General features: G+C 39.8%; 2 protein-coding genes and 1 non-coding gene across 8 annotated transcripts in view; 2 read left to right on the top strand and 1 right to left on the bottom strand.

Moving 5' to 3' along the window:
• Positions 1-10,783, bottom strand: part of grid2ipb (glutamate receptor, ionotropic, delta 2 (Grid2) interacting protein, b) — a 31,568-nt gene extending 20,785 nt beyond the window's left edge. For 4 of the 6 annotated variants that reach the window (XM_077551465.1, XM_077551461.1, XM_077551460.1 and 1 more), the window contains exons 1-5: positions 10,262-10,783; positions 9,570-9,823; positions 9,176-9,505; positions 8,942-9,096; positions 2,177-2,458 (exon numbers count right to left, since the gene is read on the bottom strand). In XM_077551465.1, the coding sequence (XP_077407591.1) occupies positions 2,177-2,458; positions 8,942-9,096; positions 9,176-9,505; positions 9,570-9,823; positions 10,262-10,346 (1,106 nt within the window). In that variant the 5' untranslated portion in view covers positions 10,347-10,783. Of the gene's footprint in view, positions 1-2,176; positions 2,795-6,315; positions 7,144-8,941; positions 9,097-9,175; positions 9,506-9,569; positions 9,824-10,261 lie in introns of those variants that run through there. The other 2 variants (XM_077551462.1, XM_077551463.1) reach the window with 2 other exon arrangements.
• On the top strand, positions 3,890-3,962 carry trnam-cau (transfer RNA methionine (anticodon CAU)). Its single transcript has one exon. It is a non-coding gene; the product is annotated as a tRNA-Met (tRNA).
• A 1,318-nt stretch (positions 10,784-12,101) lies between the features above and the next one.
• Positions 12,102-14,291, top strand: zdhhc4 (zDHHC palmitoyltransferase 4). Its single transcript, XM_077551449.1, has 6 exons — positions 12,102-12,533; positions 12,636-12,709; positions 12,800-12,978; positions 13,062-13,187; positions 13,327-13,571; positions 13,710-14,291. Exons 1-6 carry the CDS (start codon positions 12,411-12,413, stop codon positions 14,007-14,009), a joined length of 1,047 nt encoding a protein of 348 aa, XP_077407575.1. The 5' UTR covers positions 12,102-12,410; the 3' UTR covers positions 14,010-14,291.
• Positions 14,292-14,409: the final 118 nt, after the last annotated feature.

A 14,409-nucleotide genomic window follows, 5' to 3' on the forward strand; every position in this document is an offset into this window, starting at 1 on the left:
GCAAGCTACCTTGATAAGTAAAAAGGGGCAAGAGGCCAAAAAAAGATGTTGCTCTTTATAGGTTGGTTGGCAGCTGTTACATAAGTGAATGCAGATGGGTGGGTGGTGTGCAACGGGGGTCCACGAGGAGGGTGTTGGGGGGGTAAGATTGGCGCTCATGCAGCTCAAGGCCGTTTTGATTCCCCAAAGTCATCGTATACTGTACAAAGCAGCTCGTCACACTCAAATCATCACCCCCCCCCTCTCCCGACTATTACATAACATAACTCCAGGGGGAGACAATGGCTTTGTGAAACCCTTGAAAAGTACATCTGGCACTTTAGATACTAGCTCGACACTGGATGAATGGCCAACTTGTCAGACAAGAGTCGCGCATCAATGCGGCGTAGCTCCAATGTGATGTAATCTGTATTTTTAGGTATATGTGCATCTATAGTAGTCACTGTTGTACATCGAGCTACCATGGAGAAGAATGTTGCGCAATACAATGGCGGGGAGAAATCACCCTAGACAATAGGTGGGAAAAGAACATGTAACATTCCCAATTGATGTACATATTTACTGTGTTGTTAAGTCTATTTCATGGAATCAATATGCTTATTAATTAATGAATTCCCTGCCAGCCCAGCTAAAAATAATGGACTTTGACTTCTATAGCCGTCAACGGCAGTGAATGAGTTTAACATTCAGGCCCACCGTATATTTTTGAGTTTGAGTTCTCTGAGGATCATTACTTCAAGCATCCTGGAGGAGACACTTCTCAAATGATAGGAAATACAAACTAGAATGAGCAATTTCTGGAGTAATTGCTAGTTAATGCTGAAATGCGAAATAATGGAAGCAGGTGGAATTATGATAAACGATACAGATGATGTTGATTGATGCACAATGATATGAAATGCTATTAGTTGATGTGGAAGGAGAATGAATAGATTTTTTTGGTGATGTGGACATTTTTAGCCTGTTGAAAATCATTACCAAGGTGAATCAAATGTGCTGAATGTTTTGAATTTCTAATAGGGACGATGTTTTGGTGAATATGTCAGTGGGAATGAATATGCTTTTGTGGCAGTGGTGAATATTTACAAAAAATGGTTCCAAAGGTGTATTGAATGAGCTGAATGTTTTGAATTTCAAATGGGAGTGATCTAAACCTGTAATGGTGAATGAATGGGGAATTTTTGGTTGAAAATATTGAATTTAAAACCCTGGAGAACCCAAGAACCCTTTTCTTCTTTGGAAAATTATACATTAAATGACTGCTATAAATTCACTGAACACCAAAATATATGTTTTTTCAATTTTAACCCTTTATTCCCTAATTTAGGATTAGGGTGAAATTTGACCCTTTTGGGATTTAGGGGTATCATTTCGAAAAATCTGAATAACAAAAACTGTCAGTAAACTATTTAGAATTTAAGAAAATAATCAATCAAATACACAGCTATATTGAACAATATATATTTTTTGTTTTATTTGTTGCATTTTAGAACTGGATTTTGAATGTACAAACACACTTTGGCCAATGGAAACAAGAACACAGGGACAAAATCACTGTTGGAAAAAAAAAGGTCTTTGTTATTTGAGTAGCAGAATTTATAGGGGTCAAATTTGACCCCGTGGGTTCTCCAGGGTTAAAGAAAACTGTAAATTGTTGGAATGAGAAAAATAATAGCCTGAAAGGCTTGATTTTTTGGAATATATTGAATTAGGAATGATGAAAATCTGATGAATTATGTGGAAGTAGATGCACGTCAAAATAATTCAAATGCAAACACATCAAACATGCAATATCTGCATCGTAATACTTTATTTATTTTTTCCTGGAGAGCTCAGTATTGTTCATTCGGTAATTTTACCGATTTGACATGTCATCATCATTGCTCTCTTTTTATTTTATTTATTTTTTTATTGCATCGTAATACTTTTAATGGTTTTCTATTTCTACATGTGGCTTGCAACTGACTGGCAACCGAACCGAGTACAGTCTGAGTTTTGCCCAAAGTCAGCTGGCAGAGACCCTCAGCTTCACGTGACGCCAAACAGGACATAGTCAATAAAGAGAATGGATGGACGGGAGTATAAAATGATACTGTTCATAGTCTGTTTTTACATCTCATTGGTCAAACTCAAAGAGAAGGTGGATTCCGATCATATTGAAATGAGAGCTACTCACCTCTGATTGGGTCCAATGGGGGGATGTGTGGGTACCCCGGAAACCGACTTCCTATGGCCTCTGTCTCTTTCCACCTCGCCCCTCCCACCGGGTTCCCCTCCATCACGGGGCACCGAACTGGCCCGTTTGGTCCCGCGGTGCCGGTCCGAGTGGTCCTCGCTCCGGCTGCGACGGATTCTGCCCTGTGGTTCGCTGATGCTCTTACTGCGGCACAGCCTGTTGATGACATTCTGGGAGACGGACTCGTCGAAGCGTTGCCGGTGCTTCTTGGGGATGAAGATTCTGGCCAACATGGCAGCATGTGAAGGGAACAGGAAGGCTATATTAGTCCACAAGAGTCGTCTCAGAGAGCAAAAAGAGTTGAGGATCTATAGTACAGGTCCAACTTGATCCACTAGAGAAACTAATTAGTTGATAAACATTCACCAGCTCCCCCCTGATGTTTACATCCAATATAATCTTTACAGGCCTCCATTTGAAAGAAAAGAGCTCTGAACAGACAAGTTGCTCTCAGAGCAAGCAAAATTGAAGTAAATTGAAAGAGATGGAGTCCGGGTAGTGATAGCAGGAGTCTGACTGCAGCAGTGTGAGGAAGCAGAGCCAGAATACAGCAGGAGAAAAAAGGTGTGGGAGTGAATGAGCATGGGATTCCTCCTCGGATGCCGCCCTCTTTTTCACTCTCTCTCTCTCCATCTACAGCATCTCCCACACTTCCGCCCATTCGTCACCTTGGCGTCAGCGCAAAGCAGGAACCTGTCATCATCTTAATGACCTAAGAGCTCACCACTTTCACCAATTGGACAAAATTGCTCAGCGCCCACAATTCTGTTTATTTCCCCCCATGACGTAATAGACAATTTAGTTAAGCTCTACAGTAAATTCTATTCATCTAATGTGAATCAGAGACAATAGACACAATTAAGATTCTAGCTGTTGACATTGTCACTTTTACACAAACAATATCCTGACCTGAAGGTGAATCATTTTTAATTGGATCTTCTGAATCATCACAAACACAGCAGAGGCAGTTGTGAATGTAGCGTTGATTTGTTCACTCGCTTGCATTTCTTTATTATAACTTATTATTTTCTTTACAATACCTGTATATTGAATTACAAAAAAATAAGAATACAGAAAGAGCAAAAAGTGTAATAATTGAAAAAAAAAAGATTTGGGTTTTTCTGAGTAACATTTGTAGAATTATTTTTTCTGTTTTTACTAATATTTTTTCAGTTTTTTTTAAATACTTTTCCACTATAATATATATATAAATACTTTGACATTAAAAAATATATATTTGCAAAAAAAAACCTTTTTTCACAAAAATCCCCGAAAAACTGAAAAAAATATTATTTAAAAAAACAGGGGGGTATATTCTGAAAAACAAGTGGAAAAGACAGAAAAAGAGGGAAAAAATATTCCATAAAGCCCAAAAAAATCACAAATGAAGCACCACTCCCCACCCCCTCCACGCCAACCACAAAAAATACTGTAAGAATCAAAATATTTTTTCCCCCCAAGTGAATGCAATACTCTACCATAGTTTTCCAGAGTATTTAAGTGGATTAAAAACAAAAATACAAAAAAAAAACGCTTGGAGGGCGACTCCACAAGGGGGCGAAAATGACCCATACCAACATGAATGGCTGACGTGCATCAAAACTCAAGCGACCGCACATAATTGACACACAATACCGTTTCAAGATTTTTTAAGCCTCGATGGCGCAGTAGGCAGCGCGTCAGTCTCATAATCTGAAGGTCGTGAGTTCGAGCCTCACTCGGGGCAGCTGTTTTTATATTTATTTATATATCTGCATTACAGTATATGTGTTTATTCCCTTTTCAATACTGACTGTGAGAGCGAAACGAAATTACTTGCCCTCTCTACCCCATCCGTCACACGCTACAAAAACAATCTGCTCAGCAGCCTTAGACAAGACAAGTATCTATAAATACACGCACACACACACTTAACCACTTGAAGCTCAATTGTCCCCTGTTCTGGTGAGATAAAAAGATCCAAAGGAGTGTGGTTAATAAACACAACACTTCAGATTCCCACCTACGCCAACCTGCTGGGTTCTGTCTGACTGGCTGATTTGCTCCTAATCAAATGAATCAGCCATAAGCAGGCAGAATGGAAAGCCCTCTATGGGAAAATAGTCTCCAGCTAAGTAATTAGCATGCTAATAGAGATGGAACAAGACATCTGCTACTGCAGGAACTCGCATGATCACCTTTGTGCAGTATTTCTACTGACTGCAGATTTTAATAGGTTTTCTGTTTGTGTGTGCGCAAGTGCATGTGTATGTGTGTATGCATGGTTGAGACTTGTGGCTACAAAAAACAGAACCATGTTTGAAATAAATGTTCTGCAGCCATGTAGGTGTCGACACCCACATAGCCCCATGCGGTTTGTGTCTTGTGTCATCCATTTAAGCTAATACAGTATGTCGTGTGTGTGTGTGTGTGTGTGTGTGTGTGTGTGTGTGTGTGTGTGTGTGTGTTCAGGTTCAATTTTTACTTCCAGAAGTAGCGTGACTGACATGTTGAAACAGCCGCCTCATCACAAAAAAAAAAGTCCCCGCCCCCCACCCCTCTCCTCTTGGATACTAAACGAGTGTCCCGATTTGACCTCATTTATAAAGAAAAGAGAATCTATAATTATCTGATCGCGGCTTGTAGCGGAGGAAGCAAGCGGGGAGGCAGCCGTGTATTTCTCCAAAGGGGAGGATGATGAGCAGAAAACTACAAAGAGCAGACCTCGTTTCATTTCAAGGCCTACAGATGTGAGGGCAGGCAAGTGAGGCTAAACTGTAAATTTGATGACACGTTGCTGGTGCAAAAAAAAAAGAAAGATGACAAATCAAAGCACCATGAAAGCGTACAATTGAGGAAACAATACTTTGATTAAAAATCTGCAAAGCTTGCACTGTGTAGCTAACGTAGCTAATAAATTAGCTGTTTATGTTTTTGGTTTGTTGGATTTTGTAATACTGCTGTCCCTGGTTCTGAAGTTGCAGCATACGGTAACTTAATTAAGGACTTCTTGATTATGAAGAAAATATAAATCACGATTCATTTGGTAATAATTGAATTCACGATTAGGACAATGATTTGTTTTTTTGTTTAGACATGTAAAAAAAATATTAAGACAAATACATTTCTTTGAAACACTAAAATTATGCAAGTTCCTTTTGGACCAAATACTAAATTAGTTATTTTAACTAATTTGCTCCCCCCCAAAATGGTCCCAAAAACGTATTTTTACGTTTTTATGTTTTTTTTAATGCTAGAGCATACAGAAGGCTTTGATGCAACCTCTGAGCTGAAGAGAACACTTAAAGCAATTGTAGTTATTACAAAACGGCCAGCAGGTGGCAGCAGAGTATAAGAGATCAACCAGGGCCATGTTGCAACAAGCTGTTTTCACCAGTGTTTTCAACAGATTTGTGAATAATGATGAAACTTAGCTACATTCTAATGCTAATTGCTGCAAAACGGAAACAGATATATAAATATACTTTTTTTCTTGATGAAAGAAGAGACTTTAATCTTTCTTTTCGTAAGTTCTATGTTTTTTATAGCAATAGAACACAATATTCTGCGGGCCTTGCAAAATCAGTCAAAATCCAGTAAAACAGCTGGAGTGAAGTGGGTTGCGTCAGTGAAAATGGCTGGGAGTGAATGAGTTAAAAGATTATTTTATTTTTTTAATTAGAAGCCACAGACAATGACAACCATAATGTCAATTATAGAGCACTATTAAATTAAATACACAATACCAACAGACAAACACGTATGTACAGCACGTATATATTGTGGTTTCATCCTGAAACTCGCATAGTGTCAGCTATATTGTCGACACTAAAAAAAAGCCCTGAGACACATTTGCAGTGCTGCATTTCAACAGTATCCGCAGCCACTGCATAAACACTATCATTACCAACACCAGTCAATGAAGCACAGCCGAGCAGAAACCAGACCTGCTTTCTTAAAAAATCACTTTTCAGTTAACCAATAAAAAAACAAAACAATACAGATGTCCACTTTCTGGCTTTACTAAATGCTAACAATAAAAACAGAGGTACAACACAAATACAGACACTTGAAAGATAAAAAAAACATACAGGACTCACCCCAGGCAATTCATTGTTTTAGCGCTCACGCATGGTTACAAACTAAATCCGCTTAACGAACACACCTGACTAAATTGCCACGTCTCTTGAGTGAGATAAAAGATATTGGTGGGGGTCCTCCACCGCCAAGTGTCAGGTGGAGATGGAGCGCAGAGAGGAGGTGGGGGCTCGGAGCGGGATAACGAGAGGAAGATAAATATCCCCTCAGTGAGAGAGTTGTGGAAAGGAAAATCACAAGGATGGCATTAAGTAGGAGTGCACCTTCGTTATCACAAATAAAGTGATTTTAATGGATCTTGAATTCTAAAGGTAGAATCACTTAAAATGTCACCATTGCTTCGGATCGGTGAGGGAAAAAAAAAAAACAGACTGCTCTTTTGACGCTGGAAACGCTTCTTAGCGTATTGTAGTAGTTGTGGGTAAGCAGCCAGAGTAGTAAGAGAATAATTGGCTGCTTCTATTGGCTGCACTTGTGGAGGAAGTGCAATCTGTGGACAAGCTGTCAGGGGATGGAGTGGAAATATAAGACTGCAGTCTCTTTTGGCGAGTAGACAAACAGGTAATTCTGGCTGTCTGGAATTTTTTTTATTTTTTATTTTTTTTAGGTTATTTGGAGTGATTCCAAGCACCAGATGGACTGCTTCACAAATCTAAAAAATAACCCAATCATACCCCAGTCCAAAAATGTTAAAAACCTACATCGAGGGTGCACTGATTGGTTGGACTTGCAGTCCGGCATATCCATTATGAGCCAATTAGATGAACATGATGAAGAGTAATTCAATTTACCTTGCAAAAAAAAATCGATAAAAAGCTATTAAGACTTTAATGAACATGTTGTCGGGCAAAATCCATTTCTAATCTTTTCATAATAATTTACTCTCCTGCAGATTTACAAAATAAACCTTTACCTCCTCTCTCACCCTCATGCTGAGAAATCAATGAAAAAAGCACTCCAAATTCACTGAAACTAATGAAACTGTAGGCGATTTAGCGGTCACTATGGATTGAACCTGGGTGGCAGATGGAACCCACCTAAACCTAAAGTGTACACAGTAGCTGTGAATTGGTTAATCCAGTCCTAAGCAACAGCAAGCGCTTCTTGAATCAATGCCTGTAGATTAATTAATTAATTAATTAAATACAAATACTGTGTTCCCTTACCGCTTCCCAAGTCGGTTATTGCGGCTTCACGCTATCACGGGTTTTTAATTGTGAGCTTAACTTTTTTCTATTGCAGTTTTACCTCCCTATTTTGCGTATTTTCTTGCTATATTTCTTCTTTCGAAGTCGGACTAGTTAAAATCCTCGTTCCCTCATCGTGGGTGCGTTTGGAAATAATCTCCAAGCGCACCGTTTCACTCAGACCGTTCAGGAACACAATGTTGTTTAAATGTGACGTTAAATGTGATTTTCTTCTTCTTCTTCTTTTGTATTGATTAGATTCTGGTTAAGGTAAGCCATTTTAAAATAAAAAGAAAAACTTTAGTTATAAGCGGATATTAATTTCTGAACACAGCCTCTAATCAGCAGCTCAGTATTTAGTCTTCATTTTGCATTTTAAAAGTTTAATTTATTAACAACAACCTCCACTTTGCGCAAATTCACCTTTCGCGTGGTGTCACGAAACCTGCAAAATGTGAAGGAACACTGTAAATAAAAAAATATGAATGATTAAAGTGGAAGTCAACCTTAAGCATTTCTTGACAATTATATGTTCTATGTAGCCATACTAGTCTAAACATGACATTCTGATTAAATAACATTTTTGGAATATGAATTATGAAGCAAAATCCATCCGTTTTTATCCTTCACAGCTCACCTGTTTTCTGAAGCTGTGCTGTTATTGGTTACCTGAGCAACATTGATGTCATGTTCAGTCGACAGCAAGTGGCAAAATGGCCGCCCCACATATGGATAAAAACTGGATTTTTCTGCTTAACTCATATTCCACTAGCGCAATATTAAACAGAATAACATATTTAGACTAGTGGGGCTGCATAGAACATATTATTGTCAAAAAAAATTGTGGGGGTTGATTTTCCCTTTAACTCATTCACTCCCAGCCATTTTCACTGAAGCAACCCTCTTTGCTCTCGGCTGTATGACTGTATTTTGACTGATTTTGCAAGGCATACAGAATATTCTGTTCTATTCCTATAAAAACATGGAACCTACCAAAAGAAAGATTCTTTCATCAGGAAAAAAAAGTATATTTATATCTGTTTCCGTTTTGCAACAATTAGCATTAGAATATAGATAAGTTTCATCATTATTCGCAAATCTGTTTAAAACACTGGGGAAACGAGCTTTTTTGCAACATGGCCCTGCAGGTTGATCTCTTATACTCTGCTGCCACCTGCTGGCCGTTTTTTGTAATAACTATCATTGTTAAGCGTCCTATTCAGATCATTAGCTGCATCAAGTCTTCTGTATGCTCCAGCATAAAAAAAAAAATTGAGACCATGGCAATATTTAAAATAGAACGTTTTTATACGTTTTTGGGAGCAAATGAGTTGATGAGAACAGTACGAGAAGCACCTAGCGTTACTATGCTCTCAATACAAAGACTTTCTTGTAGTTTTTATATTGCGCTTTTTAGACCCAACATGAGTACAAACCTCACCTGATACTGGAGATGAGCTCTCGTTGGTCGTCAGTGATCAGGATTTCAGGCAAGACTGAGGCCAACCAGTCGACATCCTTCTCTGCTGCATATTGCTTCAACACACTGAAGAGTTTCTCCTTCACATTAGGCTCGTCGCTCAAAATCTGCTCAACCTGATGATGGCAATCCAAATGAGCATCATTTGACTTTACCCGAAGTGCAATTCTAAAAATAGCCTGTCACGTCACCGACCTTCCTGTTGAACTCCAGAGCCTTGTATTTCCGATCCACTCTTGCGGGCTCCCCTCCGATCTGACTATCCTCCACGCTGGTGCTCCGTTTCTGCTTCGCGCCAAGGCCCAGCACGCCCAAGCGCAAGGTCCTCCCCTGGGAGGACTTGATGAGCGCCGCAGCCATTTCGTGATGCCTGACGGGGATGCCGTTGACCTCCATGACGCAGTCCTCCGCCCTCAAGCCGGCACGGCCGGCCGGGGAGCACGGTGAGCAGTCCTCCACCAGCAAGGGGCAGTCCCCTACAATGGTGAAACCGAAACGGCCATCCGGACCTGGTATGATGTCCATCTGTAAAGCAAGAATACACACGATTGTAAAGAAGAAATCAGCACAAATGCATCAAATGTCAAACCTGCTGTATCCGGGACACCACTCCAATGCTGGGCGGGATGTTCTTCTGAGTTTGCGCGATGGCAACGACAGCTTGCGGACCCAACATTGATACATCGTGGCCTTCAATTTCCAACACTTGGTCTCCGGCTTGCAGGCCGGCCAGTTGGGCACTGCTTCCTTCCTCTACAGACAGGATGTAGCTTGGTCCATTCCCCCCGAGCTGGAATCCGAATTCCTCGGGCCAGCCTTGGTTGGATGTCGGCATGCTGAGGACTGGAAATGGATGAAAGAATTCACTTGATGTGAAAAAGTAAGAAAAAGATGGAAAATAAATCTTACCCAAAGTCACAGATGCATTCAGATCAACTGACATTACACAAAATCTGTCCATCGAATAATCCACTGCTCCCTCCTACTATCGCCTCAAACTGTACTACACTCTGAACCATGACACACACCAGTGGTCCATGACCTGGTTCACAACTTCTATATGAGCCAATTAAATTGAGTCTTCGCAGAGATCGGGACCTTCATTACCCTGGCAGGCAAATTCCCACTGCAAATATTTCTCACACATTGAAGTCTTTGCACTGACTAATTATTAGCAAGAGACAACTGGAGACGGGTACGTGAAGTCATACGATAGTTCTGACCCAGTATGAATAGAATTGCAAAAATAGGGATGCAAAACAAGAAAAACAAAACACTCACAGAAATCTTTGGATTGACATCGAGAGCTCCGTTTGTTCTGCCGCAATGAATGTCTCCCTTTTTTGTTTTGCAAAAACTTCTTCATCTTCAGCGGCTAATTGCAGATCCAGTTTGTCTTTCCGGGTCAAAAAAAAACTAAATTGCACCCTGATCCCCCCCTCCTTGACCTAAAGTCCCACAAATGGAGTGCAAACATCCAAATGAGCATGAAAAGCAAGCCGAGTTGCTCCTGCGTCTCATCCCTGATTCATCCCAGGGCCAAGATGCTCGCAGTGTTAATCAGAAAACTGGGACGCTTGCACCCGCGCACTTCGCTGTCTTAATAATTCACTCTCCAAAAAGGGTATTGTGAGGCCTCATTCTTCTAAAAATACACCATTGTGTCTTTTTCCGCCTCCTCTTCTTTTGGCTAGGTGGCTCTCCGAGGGACTGCTCCTGGCCCAGAATCACTCTGGGTTGATGTAAGGAAGGAAGCCTGATGATGAGGACTAATTGGAACGCGTATGTGTGAAATCTAAATGCTCGTCCCATTGAGAAGCAACGGGGGCCTTTTAAGACTTAAGACTGCAGGATTAGATGGATTATGTGTCGAATCTGTAGCCCTACCTCCACCTCCCCACATATGTTATTGCTTTTACGCAGAGCTTGGTTTCGGTTTGCTTATTTGAGGTGCAAGCTCATCTGTTAGGCCCTTGAGCAAGGCACCGACCCTTCAAGAGCTTGTTTTCCCCTTTCACTCTGATTTGGCGGTCGTCTGTGTGGTGCACAACACAAAGCACGGCGTGAGTTCAATTTCACTATTGAGGGATTATAATGAAAATAATAACTTTTTATCAAAAAAATAAAGTTTGTATTTTCGATATTACGCAATTTGGATAATGATCACATTACCGGACAACCAATCCGTCTATCGGGCTATAACAGGCAATTTAGCTTTAGATGAACATTATATCAGTATATCAGTTGGACATTTTTACAAATAAAAGAAAAGATACAAAGTAATGTTTCAAAAAGCATGCATCTCGTACCTTTTTCGACAGCATCAATGGACATGACTCTTCTTTTTTTTTTCAGAAACATGAGCTGTAATATGAGTGCCGGGACCAGTTAGCAACCGGATCCAGCAGGTGTCTTGTGATGTATTGTAGCCTTATTTCACAGTGGATGTCAATGACAGAGATATAGGAAAACAATAGATCATATTGTGACTAAAAAGTACTTCCTGTTTAGGCTGACAGTTGAGAAAATATATGATGAAGATTAAAACCACAGGAATAAGGAATCTTTGATTTTTGAAAAAAATAATAACTGATTATTATACTTATTGTGATTGGATTTCATTCGCACATGTACCTTGTTTGGGTATATATATTTTAACATTTTGTTTTGGTTCTTCTGTTATACACAACTTTGCTGTGTTTTAATCTTATATTTGGAATTTTTATATTGTTCTTTTTACTGTTACTGTTGTTTACTGTAGACGGATAACTTGTGAATAATGATTCCATAAAGGTTTTGTTTGCATATGAATACATTTTATATTAGTACATTTTACTTAAATTCATGAGGGGAAAGGATAAAAGACGACCAAATAGATGTTGAAAGTTGAGTACTGTATATGACACATTGCTTTCATTGTAAATTGATTTTGCTTCGTTTCTAATTGTTTACATTTTTAAACTTGATGATAAAATATATTATTATTATTATTATTTACACACAATATTAAACTCATACCGGTAAATAATACGTTTTAAGATGAGTCGTCATTTTCATTTGAGCAACTGCACTTAGCTCCGCCCATCGTCTGACGTCTGTTAGCTAGCCACGGATGCTACGGAAGTAGCAATGTTTACAGGAAGTAGCAACGTGAAACGGGTAACCAACCGCGTCGCTACCTACACAACTTTACTGCACTTTACTGTTCGATATAGTTCAAATACCTCTGCTTGTGTTCAGAAGGGAAACAAATGTAAAATGTGACGTTAACATGTGCAATTTATTAGTTTAGGTGACGGACATTTGGACTTTTGTACAACTTTTATTGTTCACGTTTGAACAAAACGACTGCAGACATTTGATAGTGGCGATACCACCGGCGTCGTGGTGAGGTTATTGAGCGAACACCGGTTGTTTACTCATGTGAGACATGGATTTCCTCACTTTATTTGCCATCTACGTAGTGGTGATGCTCACATGCATCATCTTAGTCTGCAAATATTCGGGACAACAACAAAGTACATTAATTTACATTTTCGACACTACATCAAAGGTAAGATATATGGAATCTATTGATATTTTAATAAACTGACTCTGGGGGAGTGCTGTTGTGGTACGTATGAAATGATCATTATTTATTATTTCTCCCTCACAGGTAATTGTACCACTTACTCCAAAATGGCTCACACGTTGTTCACAGCGGGCCTCTCACAGGTTGTTTCATCAAAGGTTTGTACATGGATTCACTTAATAATTTCACGTTAAAGACCCCCCCAAAAGAACTCCCTTTACAAAGCTTGATGGTCTTTGTTGCTGCAGGAACAACTTTTTCATCTATTTGCACATCCTATTGGAGGGGGCCGTATATGCGGAGTTCACCTATGAGGTTTTTGGTTATTGCCTCGAGATGGGCACGTCTCTAATCACCCTGTGTGTGCCTTACATCCTACTTACAGTCAAGACTGTCTTATTCTACCGTTGCATTAAAATAGATCCAGGTATCTTTTTGTTGACTACATGTTCAGGTTGTTATTTGTTCATTTCACTCTCAACCCTTTTTGCTTTTGAAACCATCTCACAGGCACTGTGATAAAGAAAAAACACGCCAGGCAGTTGCATATGTATCCATACGACAAGAGGCTGTTTTTCCCGGGCATCTCTTGCCCAACATGTCATCTTATCAAACCTGCCCGCTCCAAGCACTGCAGTGAGTTCTTTGTTTCCGTTGTGCAAGTTATTCTCTCCCCCCGTGGGTTTATCATCGACTGTGTTTGGATCTTATCATTTCTGATTGTTTGCATCCATGGCTTAGATTCCGTTCTTTCTTTTCTGTCTTTGTATTTCAGGGGTGTGCAACCGGTGCGTCCAGCGTTTCGACCACCATTGCATCTGGGTCAACAACTGCATCGGCGCTTACAACATCCGTTACTTCCTGCTCTATTTGTTGAGCGTGTGCGCTATGGCGGCCAACGTCGCCATCCTGACCGCCAACATGCTGCTTGATATTGTGCTGCAGACGGGTCTCCTGTGGGCAATGTACATTGATGATTACGGCCAGCAGCAGCAAGCTGGGCCGCAATTTATCATACAGGTAAAAGCAGTAAATATACACTGTAAAAAAAATAAAATAAAATAAAATAAGATGTATTTTACAGTGTAACAAAATGTAATCTCACTCAATAGCCTTATTTCATCTTGAAATGTTGAACGCTTTTTTTTCCCTTTGCAGCATCTGTTCATGACCTTCCCCCGAATTGTCTTCATGCTGGGCTTCGTCGTCTTTGTCTTCTTGCTGTTAGCCGGTTACACACTGTTCCATTTATTCTTAGCGCTCATCAATCAGACATCCAACGAGTGGTACAGAAATCGCGGCTATGCTTGTCAACACTGCCAACCCATTTCCTCAGCCGACCATTTCTCTTGCACGTCATCTCACGGCTCCAAAAGTAACTACTACAGCCGAGGGTTACTGCGGAATTTGAGAGAGGTATTTTTTCCTCGACAACCTGTTGGGAAAAAAAGCAGTTAGAAGATTGTCACTGTGACATACAATCAACTACGAGTCCCCCACACAGATGGGAAAAGGCCCCTAAAAAGAACAAACACTGGATTGTTATCGTCATTGAACCAATAATTACTCTTATTTATTTTTTAAGGGATTTTTTTTGTAATGTGTGAGGGGATTTCTCTCTAAAACATTTTTCTAATATATTGCCTTAATTGGATGAGTATGCCTTAATTTTTTTGAATTTTATTTAATTTTTTTTATGAAATGGATTACATTTGTAATAAAAATTATTGCATTGTGTTATTTATGTACAAGTATGTTGCCACAACACCCAATATAGAGTATTGTGCATAATAATGTATGTGTGCAATGTTAATATTTGTGCTGCCTTTACTGTGCAATACCGGATGTGGGCGTGGCT

Source organism: Vanacampus margaritifer, chromosome 18 (genome assembly GCF_051991255.1).
Source record: "Vanacampus margaritifer isolate UIUO_Vmar chromosome 18, RoL_Vmar_1.0, whole genome shotgun sequence".
NCBI classification, from domain to species: Eukaryota; Metazoa; Chordata; class Actinopteri; order Syngnathiformes; family Syngnathidae; genus Vanacampus; species Vanacampus margaritifer.